This window comes from Toxotes jaculatrix, chromosome 3, assembly GCF_017976425.1.
Source record: "Toxotes jaculatrix isolate fToxJac2 chromosome 3, fToxJac2.pri, whole genome shotgun sequence".
In the NCBI taxonomy this organism is placed as follows: domain Eukaryota; kingdom Metazoa; phylum Chordata; class Actinopteri; family Toxotidae; genus Toxotes; species Toxotes jaculatrix.
Genome location: NC_054396.1, coordinates 25,248,272 through 25,262,254, shown reverse-complemented (window position 1 = coordinate 25,262,254; position 13,983 = coordinate 25,248,272). Strand labels below are relative to the sequence as shown.

The 13,983-nt window shown below is 41.6% G+C and overlaps 1 protein-coding gene across 2 annotated transcripts in view; it reads right to left on the bottom strand.

The window, feature by feature from the left end:
* The window catches only part of ephb2b (eph receptor B2b), a 115,756-nt gene that overhangs the window by 16,640 nt on the left and 85,133 nt on the right, over window positions 1-13,983 (bottom strand). For both annotated transcript variants that reach the window (XM_041033462.1, XM_041033464.1), the window contains exons 6-7: window positions 1,582-1,706; window positions 82-244 (exon numbers count right to left, since the gene is read on the bottom strand). In XM_041033462.1, the coding sequence (XP_040889396.1) occupies window positions 82-244; window positions 1,582-1,706 (288 nt within the window). The remainder of the gene's footprint in view (window positions 1-81; window positions 245-1,581; window positions 1,707-13,983) is intronic.

Sequence of the window (13,983 nt, the reverse complement as noted above, 5' to 3'; positions counted from 1 at the left end):
ATACTACATGGTGTCGATAGGCCACGCATGAGAGGTGATAACAGCTCTGCGTGCTTTGGTGAACATTGGCTGAATTCTCACCCTCAGTCATGGTCTGGAAGTACAGTTTGCCACTGTAGCGTCCAAACCCAGCCACGGTGCGGGCCCGGACCTGGAACACGTAGATGCTTCCTGGCTTGAGGCCACGGATGACCGCCGTGTTGGTCTGGCTCCTGACAGTGGTAGAGTTATATTCTGATTGGTCCTAAGAGAAGAAAAACAACATGTTAAATTTGTGCATATTAGTAATTACAGTCCAATTGCAAAGGCTAACAATTATGAAATGCCACGTGAACAAATTACATACTAGGTTAAGATCTAGCCAATAAGATGTAATGATGATGATGATGTTTTTTACTACTTTTAATGAGAATATTATTGATGGAACAAATTAAGTGCGATCAACAGCTGCAAATAAAGTTGTAAATGTTGTTGTTACTAAGAACAAATGCACCAAACAGTATGTATAACATTATACTGAAACCTTGTTTTCTTTTTAATCTCACTGTTCCTTTAAAAGAGCAGTAGTAGAAATAGTGCAGATTAAAAAAAAACAGTGATCTCTACTCGTCTCTACACTTATTTTTACAGACATGTACAGTAACCACAACAGAGCTAATGTGAATAATTTGTTACCAAAAAAAGCATAATGTTTGATAAAGCAGTGGGACTCAAAGAGGCAGACGCTCAACAGCTGCAGTTAAGAAGGTAGATTTGGTGGCAGTTTCAGGTCAGACAGCTTTTGTGAGCCGTGCCTTCTGATGATCAGAGCTGTGTTTCACTGCCACACTCCTCTTCTCCAGAACGCTGACAGGTTTGAGAGCAGAGACTGAGACTGTTTTAGCTGCTCCCTTCAACCCACTGCTCAGAGCGCACTTCTGAGCCACAGCAGGGGCCAGGACAATTGTTTTGACAGCTCTCTCCAGCAGTGTCAGTAAAGGGAATTATATTCAAAAGTGGAACGGCTCAGCATGCACACGAAAGCTCAACAAATGCTGCGTGTACATGTGTGCGCGCGCACGTACGCGCGTGTGATCGCGTCCATATGTCTGTGAATGGTTGTACGCTTTTAAGTGATCACTGTGCTCGAATCAATGCACATTTGTGACTGCGAGTTTTCTTGTGAGAAAGTATGCTGATTTGGAGGAGCTTACCCCTTGAATACTATTTTTACAGCAGTCAGCGCACTTGTTTCAACCACAAGTCTCTGTGCATCAATCCCCAGTGGCCCTACTGCAGGGCTGAGCGTGGTTTCCTTTCCCAGTGACTGACCGTGATTATAATTGAAAGAGAATGAGCATAAGTTCTAAGCAATGCTCAGAAGCTCTGTCTACATGCCTCCTAGGATGTGATGTTATGCAAAACAAGCGTGAGGAGATATTCTGAATTTCAATGCGCAACTAAACAAAAGAGTCAGATTTTTGCCATTAGCACATGATTTATTTAGCCGGGCAGAGAGAAAAGAAAATGGAACTTATGTTTATATGGTGATTATGATTAGTGAAAGCATGGAGGAAGAATGTGCTACTGCATCGATGATACCTTTTCATAATACTGTAGTTCATAGTCCAGGATGACTCCATTAGGCTGGTCAGGCTGGGACCAGGAGAGAGTGATGCTGTCCACAGTACGACTGACCTGGTGCATTATAGATACCGTGGATGGAGCTGTGAGGAGACAAAGACAGTGTGTTAAGGATGAGGCAAATCAATCACCTCTGACTTCACAGTCACGCATAGAGAATTTTACAGCATCTTTAATCTCACAGCCAAACACTGGGTTCTACAAAGGTGTAATACGTAATGCCATAAAATTTATGTAATATACTGCAGTCTCCTTTTAGAGAGTCTCACGACTATACGTGCATGGCAGGTTGGCAAGTCACAACACAGCCTACACCACATAGGCAGTCTCATGGGATTTCCCCGCATCAACGTGATCTTCAGGATTAATTTGTGCTTGTCATACCACTGATAACAGCCTCTGCAAATAAATCATTTTAAAATCATCAGGCCTCCACACATTACTTGTATTGTACAAGTACATGTTGTCAGCCACATAAACATATCATATTAAGTGTGATTCACAAAATCCAAAAAACTGGTATACAACATCTTTTTTTAGTTAAACTTCTTTGTCAACTACACTTTATTTAATTTATGCTTCTTTCCTTGTTGGTAACATCTTAAACAACCATAGTCTTCACATTGCATGAATTTTAAATTGCTGACAAACATTTTTGTTGTATTGGTTGGCTATGATTATTTCATCACTCTGGTTATAACTGGTTAACAGCAAAGTTTTCAGTGCAACAGACAAATTTACAGTAAAGTTTTTTGGACTATTTGCCTTCAGCTACTTCAGTACCTTATACTGATAATGCAAAAAAAAGCATGTATGTGAGTATCTGTTGACTGTGATGGATTAGCTCACAATCAAGTTTTAAAAATCAACTTGCAGAGGCTTAAAACTGAAATTATGTTAATTGCTTTAAAAAATGACAATATCTTGAAAACATTTATTCAAATTGTCACATAACTTAAGACTTAAAGTTTTTTTTTTTTTTTTTACAGCAGTTAACATAATTTCACCCCATTGTTAGATTTTATTCACATACAACCAAGCAATGTAAGAAGTAGCAGGCAAAATGACTTGTTACATCATGGGTGGCCTACTATAGTCTTGTGTAGCTCAGTGACCCACAACGTTGAACATTCTTTTTAGCTCAACCATAAGGTCAGGGGGGCGTGATCACCTCGAGTCCTCCAGCAGCCATTAAGATTAGTTCAGGGTGCCGTGAGTTAGTGTAAAGCTAAGAGAAGCTGAAGATAAAAAAGCTCTGTTCGGGGAGCCTGGCAAGGCCCGTCTATGTCTGAGCCTCAGTGTGTTTGAAAGGGTAGGGTGGGTTGGAGAGTCAAAGAAGGAGGGGTGCTGGGCAAGATTTATGGACACCAAGCCCCACGCTCATCCCCTACAGGCCCCGTGCTGCACGCACACGCAGCCCTCAGCCAGCAGCTCAGTGGCTCCCCTGAGTCCCAGCAATAAAGACAGAAGTCTCTCCACCGGCACGCGTGCTCTACGCAAAATCCACTGACTGGAAAAGTGCGACTGCATGTGTGTGAGGCTGCATGTGTGTGGTTTTTGCATCTTCTATATAATGTATTTGTTTACCTGCAGTTCATGCAAAGATATGCTTACACTTGAGTATCAGGTAAACACATCTTTGCGAATACAGTCATGAGGCAGGGGAGAAAATATAGTGTGTGAGTGACCACTGCGAATTAGAGCCAATGATAAAAAGTCCCTTATATAACCTTACTCATTCTCATCAGCTAATCAGCTAAGCCTTGCATGCCCTCTGACCCAAACAGGAGCATCCATCTGAGGCAACAAATTATGATGTCTCATATAAACCGTGATGGTCAAGGGGCTGAGTATGTCCTCATGTGCTGCTGCCAGCAGATAATAAATAGATGGTCTGTATTTCATCTCAGCAAAGCACTTACACCATGATGGCCTGTGACTCTGAAGCGCACATACATCATGCCTCTTTCCGGGAGCCGGTAGAGGCAAGGTACCCTAATATATACACTATCCAGTCAGGAGACCAGTCTCAGGAATCTCTTCCATCTCACTGTACTCACTAGTTTGTTTGCAGTCACAAGACGACAGCCTAGGCAAATAGTTACTCTAAGGGGAACTCACGAGTATCCCATTACGGATGTACATATATTCAAGACTGGCACATGGCTTTTTCCTGCATAGCATTTCCATTAAACACACAAAGCGCAGCCATGCCTAGTAACCTGATACAGGGCCGGAGAAACAAAGGCAGCTCATGTATTCATGTACAGAGGATGGACACATGCCAACATGAAAAAGCTGTTGGAGGAGAACACTGTGGTTTTCTTCTGCTAAAGGACAACTTCCAGACAGCGGGGTGGCAGTCGCCATGCCTGGCCTCAAGAAGCTGATAAGGGCTGGTGTAACAGAAAACAAACTGAGATTAAATTAGAGGAAGCCATGAGTTTTTTGAGCGAGGTAAATACCGAGGAAAAAAACAAAGTGTTGAAACATTTGGCTTGTGGAGAAAATAGCAATCCAGCTGTGTTGCGTATTTCAAGTCAATTCAGTACACGCATTTCAAGCTAAGCTGACGTTCCACCAATTGACTGTGGAATGTGGTGGTACGCCAAGTCAACGTTTCACTGCAGTAAGGCCTACAGCGTTGATCCACATATGAAAGCCATTTTCGTACTTCTAATTTATGTACTCCAAATCTACAAGTCTCCATTGTACTCCAAATCTTCAAGTGTACCTAGATTTTTTTTTCCCCCAACTTAATCTATAATTTCAAGGGTTGAGTAAATATTTGGTTTTCACTGTGTCAACATCATTCACTGAGTTATGCCACTAAATACATGTTTTAGTTGTTTCAAGCCATTTTCTGTGTTGTTACAATAATTATTTTTAAATCATGTGGACTGCACCCCATTTAAGACAATTAGAAATTAAAAACAAAGATGTATGAAGGTTTCCCAGTCTTTTATATACTGCAAGCCGGCTCATCACAAACTATGTCAAGTCAGATCAATTTCTTCAAAGTGGGTGAGCTCCACTTTCACTGAATGCTGTATTTATAGGGTTTCTCAATGAATGCTCTATTCATGTTCTTAAAACTAATGAAGCGGTTATAATGACATAGACAGGGATTGTAAGTTTATGTAATTAAATTAGATGGCTGAATTGGAAAGATAAATGGCCTTGATGAATATGTCTCTAACAGAAGTATTTTATGAGTTTCCCTTATACCACAAAGGAGAGAGAGGGAGAGCATACAGAGGAGCCTCAGCCATGAGGGGAACTAATGATAATCACAGCAGATAATAATAATATCTTAATCTCAAGAACATTTCTCATGTCCAAAGCAAAGCCTGAAATGCATCAACGATGATGATGATGATCGTTAATGTTAATGTGTTAAATTTCCCTCATGCAATTTACCGTGTTGGAGTTTGCGTTTTTGCACCACTGCAGTACTGAATAGACTGTGTTTAAATGTTTGGATCTCAAGCCTGCAAAGAGCTCAAACATAATCAGAGTGGCAAACAATTTCAACAGTGAATATGCTGGGCCCTCTGGAGGGGTCCGATTGTAGCTTTCAGTGTTGTACAGCGCATTGCTTAATTGTAAGAGGATGGGAGGCCCCAGCTGTTGTCAAAGAATTAGGTTTCAGACCCCACATTATTACTCGGCCTGGGATCTGATATGAAAGACAGTGCTTTGGAGTCTATTCTAGCATGAAGCGCTGGCCTTGGCCCAAGAACACAGAATACAAAGGCTCTGTTCTGTTCAATATCTCTAATAGATGTTTTACTGTTATGTTTGAACACCAAGTGACTTCTTTAATCAATTAAATATGGAGTTTATAAGGACATTTCCACTTATTGAAATCTAAGCTGATTTAATGACGGATGCTTTTGTTAACACACAGATGCAGACGTGAGGCTTTCATTCATCCCATTAATTTATATTTATTATCTTTTATTATACTACACTCATTCTGTGGGCTTTTCCCCTCGCTACTGAATCATTTCCTTGCTTTCAATGCATGATTCCTAATGTTTGCCCCTCCATTATTGAGCTCAGAACACAATGGGCATTTTCATGCAGCAAAGCAGCGGGCGCTCAGTCATGAGTCCCTATGTCCAAAACACCCTCACTGGACAAGACCCTCAGGAGTGGAGGGGGTCTTTAGGTACTCCAGGACCTGAAGACACGCACAGTAACCGTTATTATAGAGCCGTGTTTGGAGGAGCAGGGGTGGAAAAGTAATGGCTTTTATTTCCTGCAGCTGACTTATTTTATTGACAGCGAGAGATAAAACCACCTCATGATTTGATACTTTTTGCTTTGGTTCTGTTTCGGCCTTTACAAAAAACACAACTTAGAAAAAAGAAAAAAAAATCTTCAACATTCACTGCCACATGAGTCATGCTTCTGAGAAAGTATATGTTTAGGGCCTTTTATCTGCATCTTTCTAACATCCCAATGTGTCTACAAACATGTGGCTCTGATTTGATTAGACGTTCTGGTGCAGAGAGCAATGCTATGATTTGGGGAAGATGGGGGAGGTAGCGAGAACAGGTCAGGGCTCGTAAATCCCTTTTCCTTTTCATTGTAAAAATCAGTTTCCCCACAGCGCAATCTCTCCCAAAGGGCCCAAAACAGCTGGTCCTCTACCAGACAGCCTCCCAAACAGGCTGCCACTGCTCCACTCTCCCCAACTGCCGTCCATTTATGAGCAGCGCATCGAGCGGTCTTAAAGGGAGAGGCCCATATTTGCATGTACTTTTAGCACACTGGCAGTCTGCCCTGTTTCCCCAGCTGCAAAGGATTGTGGGTTCTACATCTATAAAGACTTTCCAATGTAGTAAAGCTACAAAAGTGAGATTTCAGTTCATCAAGCTTTAAACCATCTGCACTGGAAAAGATTGGGGACTATAATACACTCATATACACACCATAAGTTAATTCTAAAATAGGCACTTCAGGGGTCTGAAGAGTTTTCAGATGCTTGCAGAGGTTAGGGTTTAAATCTAAGCCATCCCAGCAAATCTGCAGACGGGGGAGATACAACCCGGATAAGTAAGTGAGGAGACAATGCTGCAGAAGAAACGAGGCACAGTTCTTTTGCAGCCACTGAGCTAACCTTCATACAATCAGTATGAAAAAAGTACAGTTCTTCAGAGATTCTCAGTTTGGCTGATGGTGCTGACTTCAGTCCTCAGTAGCCGACTATTTGAGCAACGTTAAGCTTTGAGGGAACTTTGAATAGTTCTTGTAGTTCTTTACTGCAGTTGTTAGAACAGTTAATGATATAGAGACTTCCATAAAAAACAACTGGTTCTTTAGTGGTTTAAGTGATGTTCATTTCAACATCCCGAAATTTTGGCAGCTGGTCTTGAAGCAGCCAAAGCATCTGACACGAAAATCCATAGTACTGAATGCCAGTTTCTGTCATGATGAAAGTTGACTGTTACATCACCAGGGACCAACGATGAAAAGAAGTTCAGAACTTTATCATTCTGTCCTTGTCTGATATTTTGTGTTTAATATCTATATACTAGAACAGCTGTTTCAATACAGAAAACTTCAATAATTTAACACATTACACACTCAATCACACTCGGCCCTTTTAAATTAATTTAAAAAACTGTTTAATTGACCGCGTCTGAGACATTTTTGGTGCTACGTAAAACATTTTATGAAGAACGAAAGAATAAAGTTCAATATAAAAACTTTGTATTTCACAGACACAGATCTACTGTGGTTGCTTGGTCTCCCAAGGCCGATTTGGGCTTAACAGACAAAATGTTTGAGCTGTCGGCCACAGGGATGCGGAATGAGGGTTTTGACTCACACAGCTCCAGGGGAAACTGGACTCTGTTTAATCAGCAAGCTGCTTTTATGCATTTAAACATCTTCCAAACTGGCATCTGTAAGGAGAAAGACTCCACAAACCACAGAATGCATGTCAATATCCTACAATGTTGGACAGAGGAGTGCGGGCTGCTGCGGGCTTTTCATCTGATTTGGTCAAATATGCAAAAATATTTTTGTTTTATCAAGTTAATATGTTTGCCAGTACTGCAAAAAAAAACAAAAAAACAATGCTGACATGGGCAGAACAGAGCAGAAAAGCTGTTTCAGAAAGGTGTGTCATGGATTAACACAACTTAGTGTATGTTAACATGACAACAGCCATGCTGATTCACATTCAACAAAAATTCATATCTAAGACACAGCTAACCCATAGACTTTTACAACGCACATGATGTGGACATCGCTTGTAGCACGTGTTCCAGTTCAATTTCAATGTGCACCAGTGGCTTTTGGCTTAACAGTGAAATCATACAAAAATCATGCTTATCTACAAACGTTGCTGCAATGAGTGGCACACAACAGCAAGAATTATAAAAGATCATCTCCGCTTATAGAGTTCCTGACCCCAGTTTACACATAAAACCTTCCAGAGGACATGATCGACATGTGACATGATCTACGTGAGTGAATTGAGGCTGCATTCAAAAATGAGAGGTATTAGTGACATCTGAGTAGGAGCAAGGGGAAGCAGCATGGCGGGTTCAAACCAGAAACTCCAGACAGTGGCAAGACAGTCGCTCAGACAATGACAACTCTGTTTTTCAGCAGCCTTGAAAGGAATACTAAATCTATATGTCACCACAGGAATTTGAACTACGGAGTGTTTTTGGTAGAGTGTTTGGAAAAGAAAAAGGGTGAGAAGAGAGAGGCTAAAAGAGACAGAGGGGAGAGTCACTGTGTTTATCACAGATCCATTTGCTTAATTAGCGAAGTTATATCCATAAAGTTTATAGAAAAATTAATAAATTCAAAAACAGCGCGCTTATCGGGTCATCACCCCTTTTTGCTTCATCACTTTTATTTATTATCCTTTTTTTTTTTTTAATTATCACCATCTTTGTGCTCTTGGATGTAAAGAGTAAATAAAAGACTGCATTAAAAGGTGGTCAATTATTCAAGTATTTCAGTATACAGCTAACGCACTCAACAATAATTAATTGCATATACACATTATGTTCCCTTTTACAGCCCACTGGGCCAAAAGATCATGGCCTTTTAACCTAGATTTATATGCAGGCGATGTGCATACTCTATTCCTCTCTTCCCCGCACATCTTCATCCTGAAGGAAGAGATCCACAAAATGTTCGCAGGAAAAAAAAAAAAAACTACTACTGAATGATTTATGAACCAAGATCAATTAGTTACCTAATTTTGATAATCCATGTGCTAATTCTCCTCTGGGCTGTCATAATTAATTTCATATTGCCTGCACAGGTTATTTAAAGTCATCTGATGAACCTCCCTGTCAACCCTGCAAGCTACTTCTAGCCACACATTTTATCGCTAGGCTTATCTCGCTCTCTCTGCTAAATCTGAATCTGTCTTTGCAAGCAGGTTGCGTGGTATCAACAGTAGCGTGAATGCAGTATATCTGTGGTTGTCTGGCTGACTTCCAGAGCAGACCTCTCTCAAGGTTCTGTCAGTACTGAGATCCAGGTGCACGCTGAGGCCTCCTGTCTGTCTGCCTGGCCGGCTGACCTACACTGGCACCCACCATATGTGCCCTTCTTAACACCTTCTGTCACTGTCACACTGCACGCCATGTATACTGGTGGTCCCTGTCTGATTCTCGGTCTATCAGCCTCTTTATCTTACAGCCCACATCTCTATCGCTTTCATGTATTTGGAGCTGAGTTTTGTTAATAATACAGCAGCTTGAAATAAGTCATTTCATTGCTTTATTGTAAAGCTACTTGCAGGCAGATAATGAACCAGAAAGCCACGTCACTGCCATGAATGAGCCACTGAATCTGTACTTTTTTTTAAACGGTGTCACTGTCCTAAAAGTCAACAGTGTAGTAGCCACGTTTGGCTGGCTCTTGTATTGACACATTCTGGCAGTCCCACCTGGCTCTGCACCAGTGCTTTTCACACCATGGCCCGGTGGAGCCGCAAAGTCCCTGGTAGCCTGGTTACAGTAGACCTGGGCAATTTGGACAATAATTAAGTCATAAATCTTCCCTATAGACCATATGAAAAGGCTGCGCCCGATTACACCCCCTCCCTCTCAGTAATGTGGTTCACTTTCACAATCAGCCAGTTCGCCTGATAAGAAACCAATTCAGTCCTTCTGCTTCTCGATAGCATTAGCAGCAGAATCCACGGCTCACCTTGAGTTAATGAAATGCCTAAACAAATATGTCCTCTGGAATCTAATACACCCAGCCACTATAGCATGCAATATGGCATACGCACAGAGTATATGGAGATCTAATTTACCTGTTGCGCAATGCTGAATTTTCTCACAGAATACTGATAGTTTGTATTCAGGTAGGAGATAATCTCTCTTCTATGCACTGAAACTGATGATACAGCAGATCTTCAGCAAGCTAGCACATAACTGGTCGTCACATTATTAGTTAGCTATTATCTGTTTGTGTCTCCATAATTTAAAGCAACAGTCTCATCCGTATATCATAAATGTACATTAGTAATTTTGTAAGATATAAAAGACTCTGCTGGCTCCATACACACATGAATGACATATGGTGATGACTATAATTTCCACTCAAGCCTTGCTTAATCAGAACCATGCCATTTAAATATTACTGACAGCTTAAACACAGGCCTGAGGGGGCTCACCTGAAATCAAACACATGCTGACATGTGTGCAATATGTGGATACATAAAAATATATACTGTGCATGTTCTCGTGTGTGTTTGTAGCCTGTCTATGCAGCCATGTGTCTCAGACTGTGTGAAGACAAAATGGCAGGATGTAGTGCTGTGAAGTCTATTAAGACAAAATCACACGCTGCCTCTCGGCTGTCAGAAACATTTGATTAAACTTCACAGCAACAATTTTCACTCCATATCATGATGAATGTAGGGCAACTAAGAGGATGGAGAGAATGTGGGAGAACGGAGAGGAAAAATAAAAGTGTCAGTGTGAAACGGAAAATATATCCACTGAGATTACAGAAGTACTCTGGAACTTCAGTGTCTTCTTCAAGCTCATCTTACAGAGCGAGGTACTATGTCATTTTCACTAACCAGGGTTAAACCTGTGACCATAATGTCACAAGGCAACAGTCTCAATAACCAGTCACTCCAGTTTTGTTCTAAACTGCAAAGTATGTAAAGGGTAACACATGGCATTTGGCACTACGCTAACAAACTAACACTAGACTAGCTGACAATAACAAAACTACACATTAGGTTTTGTATCTATTTGTTTAACCTGATTGAAATTAACTGATTAACTGAATTACTGGACTGAAATAGTTCGTTCAAAAGAGGGACAGAAGCAGCCTTTTCAATAGAATATAAGCAAATACATTAAGAATACATGAGTCAATATGTACAGTTAATATATGCTGAATATCTTGACCATAAAAGTAAAGGCTGGTATTTTTCTATACTCTTCTACTGTCAACTACTCTAAATACCAAAACCTACATACGGTTAGCCCTTTCATTCCTACTGTGGATGTAAATCTTTAAGAGCAGGTCACAAATAAATAGAGTCATTTTGTTTGGAGTTTGTCTAAAACAGTTGGGCATTGTAAATGTGGCAAATGTTAGCCCAACACAGTTTGTTTGGGAGTATTTTCAGTGGTGAAATAATCCACATTTTGTGCTCTAATGAGTATTTACAGCAGCAGAATGATCTATATGGAAGTAACTTGAACTACAAAACCCATGTTCATGGTAGTGAAGGAGCGTGTCGCAGTCCAACAGTGTGGCTGATGCATGTGCTTTTTCTTTTTTTTAGTTTTGGACAACAATGGGGCTCTGTGGCTCAGAGGAATAAGATATGTCAGGCTTTGGGTATATTTAGTCAAAGCCTGTTAATTCATTGTTGGGTTTTGGTCATTTAGTCATTTAGAACACTGCCATTTTTATTTCAGCTGGAATATTGTTAACTGCAGGAAACAGGATAAATCTTAAGGATACCATAACAACAGTGTACTCAAAAACATTTTCTAGCAAGTATTTTTTCCAAAATGTGACAACTGCCTTGTGATAGGTGTTTGTAATTCATCAGTGCAATACATTTATATCTGACTCCTCCACTCTGTGGTGTTGCTGTGGGCCTACACCGGTCCTGTCACTCCTCTCTCACCTGTCAGACCCAGCTAAATCACTGGACCACCTGGACTCAGACACCCTGTGCTTTACACCCTCGGTTCCTAATGGGAAGCATCAGATTTGCAACACCCTGTCTCACTCCCTCCGTTCATTTAATGTCACGCAAAGAGCAACATTTTATAGACAAAGCAGAGCCAAAGTAGATGGCTTACTTGTGACTCATTATTATAAAAAGGCTTGAGGGCGCATTTCAAGGCTTTTGCGTACTCTTCACAATACAAGTTTTGGGGAATTAGTCATATGCTTATTAAATGAGCTCAAATGCCATTCAGCACGGCATCTCTTTTTGTGTGGCATTACAGTGTGTAATCAAGCGCCACACTTTCCAGGGCAATCACTTCCTTTATCACAGAGAAACTGTCGCCAACCACCTACAGAGTGGGAGGATAAGCCCTGTGGGTAATAGAGTGTGGTGGGTGCTTGATTGGGTATGGAGAGCGAGAAGTTTTGCTCACATCTCACACCACTCTCCTCCCCTGGCCCTGCACCCCCCTTCACACCAACACGTAATAGCTGAGGATGGCCGCATACTTTCACGCCACTCACTTTCAATTTCCTTATTTATTTGTTGCTTTCATGCAACGCCTCTGGGCCAGCGCAAGCTCATTAAAGGACTGATTAAGACACATATCTGTACACAAAATTTCAAACACTCTGCTTTTTGTTTTTCTGCATCTCACACTCTCGTTCTCAGTGTAAGAGGGAGGCACAGAGCTGGCTGAGGTAATTAGAGGTGACATGATGTTTATGTAACCTCCAAGCCTCACAAACCAGATGCAATTATGGGCTCCTGGTCCCTGTGACCCCAGCCCTGTAGCGTGGCACCGCAGAACTGCGATCCCGTGTCCCATGAGTGAGCCTGGTTTTGTAGGGTGATGGGGGAAGGTGGGAGAGTGGAGTAGGGGCAAGCAAGAGTTGAGTTCTTTTCACAGCTCCACCTGACGGGAGGTCTTGCTGCCTAATCCAAAGTGACGGGCACTTCAGTCGAGAGGGCGCAGAGCCTCCCAATTTCCGCCAGGACCCCTCGGCAGGGGAAGCAGAGAAGCCAAGGGTTGGGGTGGCAGACTTATTGTGGCCCAGTGAGAAAGAGTGGGGCAGGGGCCTCATTACAACGCTTAACTGCACTCACAGGCCCTCATTAACCCACCACACCAGTGACTCAAATCAAAACAGACAATAAAAGGGGGTCGCCATTTGAATAAAGGCCTCCATTTTAGTGCGACTTAGAGTTTCAGCATTGCAACTGAGTATTTTATGGAACTTTTACAGAGTTTTCCGTAAACATTCGAGTTTGTCACAGTGGGTGAATTTAAGTGAAGAAATCTCCTCTTAAACGTGTTCATCCAACTTGTATAAACTTCCTATTAAACTGCTTCCATGTAGGCATCTGGACATCTGGGAATTCCAGAGGAAAGTAATGAGAGAGTGAGAGTGTAGTTAAACAAAACCCAATATGTCCGCTGTAATAAAAGCACAGTGCTTTAGGTAGCTCAGTCACAGAAGACTGCCCTCAGGTGAAGTACTCCACTTGTAGAGTTTTCAGGCTTAAAGTCATTTCGGGGGGATGGATGATGTGAAGTGACAGGCACTTACATATGTTGCCAATGGGATGCAAACTCTGTGCAAAGATAAAGCCCAGCCTAGTAACCCCCCCACTCATCAGTGCTGAGGGGAGCAAAAGCTTAGCACACCAAGTGGTGCGTTTCATAGAGACAATTAAAGAGCAAATCAGTGCTGCTGCGTCGGTGAAATAATTAGAGATGCGGATGACTTCAACTGCAATCACATAGCGGAAAGCATGAAAAGCCTCCATAGCTTCAGAATGACCAAAGACTGAAGTAGATTTTTGAAGTATATTTCTAGAAAACCCCAAAGGTTAAAAAGTTTGCCCAGTCACCAAGGGAACCTGTTTTTCATTAGGCCCCCGAACACACACACACACTGCAATACTGGCCTCTAATCTTTGCAGTAGTGTTTTAGTTTACAAAGTAGCTCATATAAACTACATACTATGCCTACTAGACGCATGTACTACGTTTTTTAAAACTTTTTAAACGTAAAACACTACAACCAAGTGGGTGGATGAGAATAGAGCTGTAATCACTGAACAGTAAATGAAGTGGAGAGACAGCAGCTAGCCTGCTCTCAGCTCCACAGTCTGAAAAACATGGTGATGAGGTCACACTG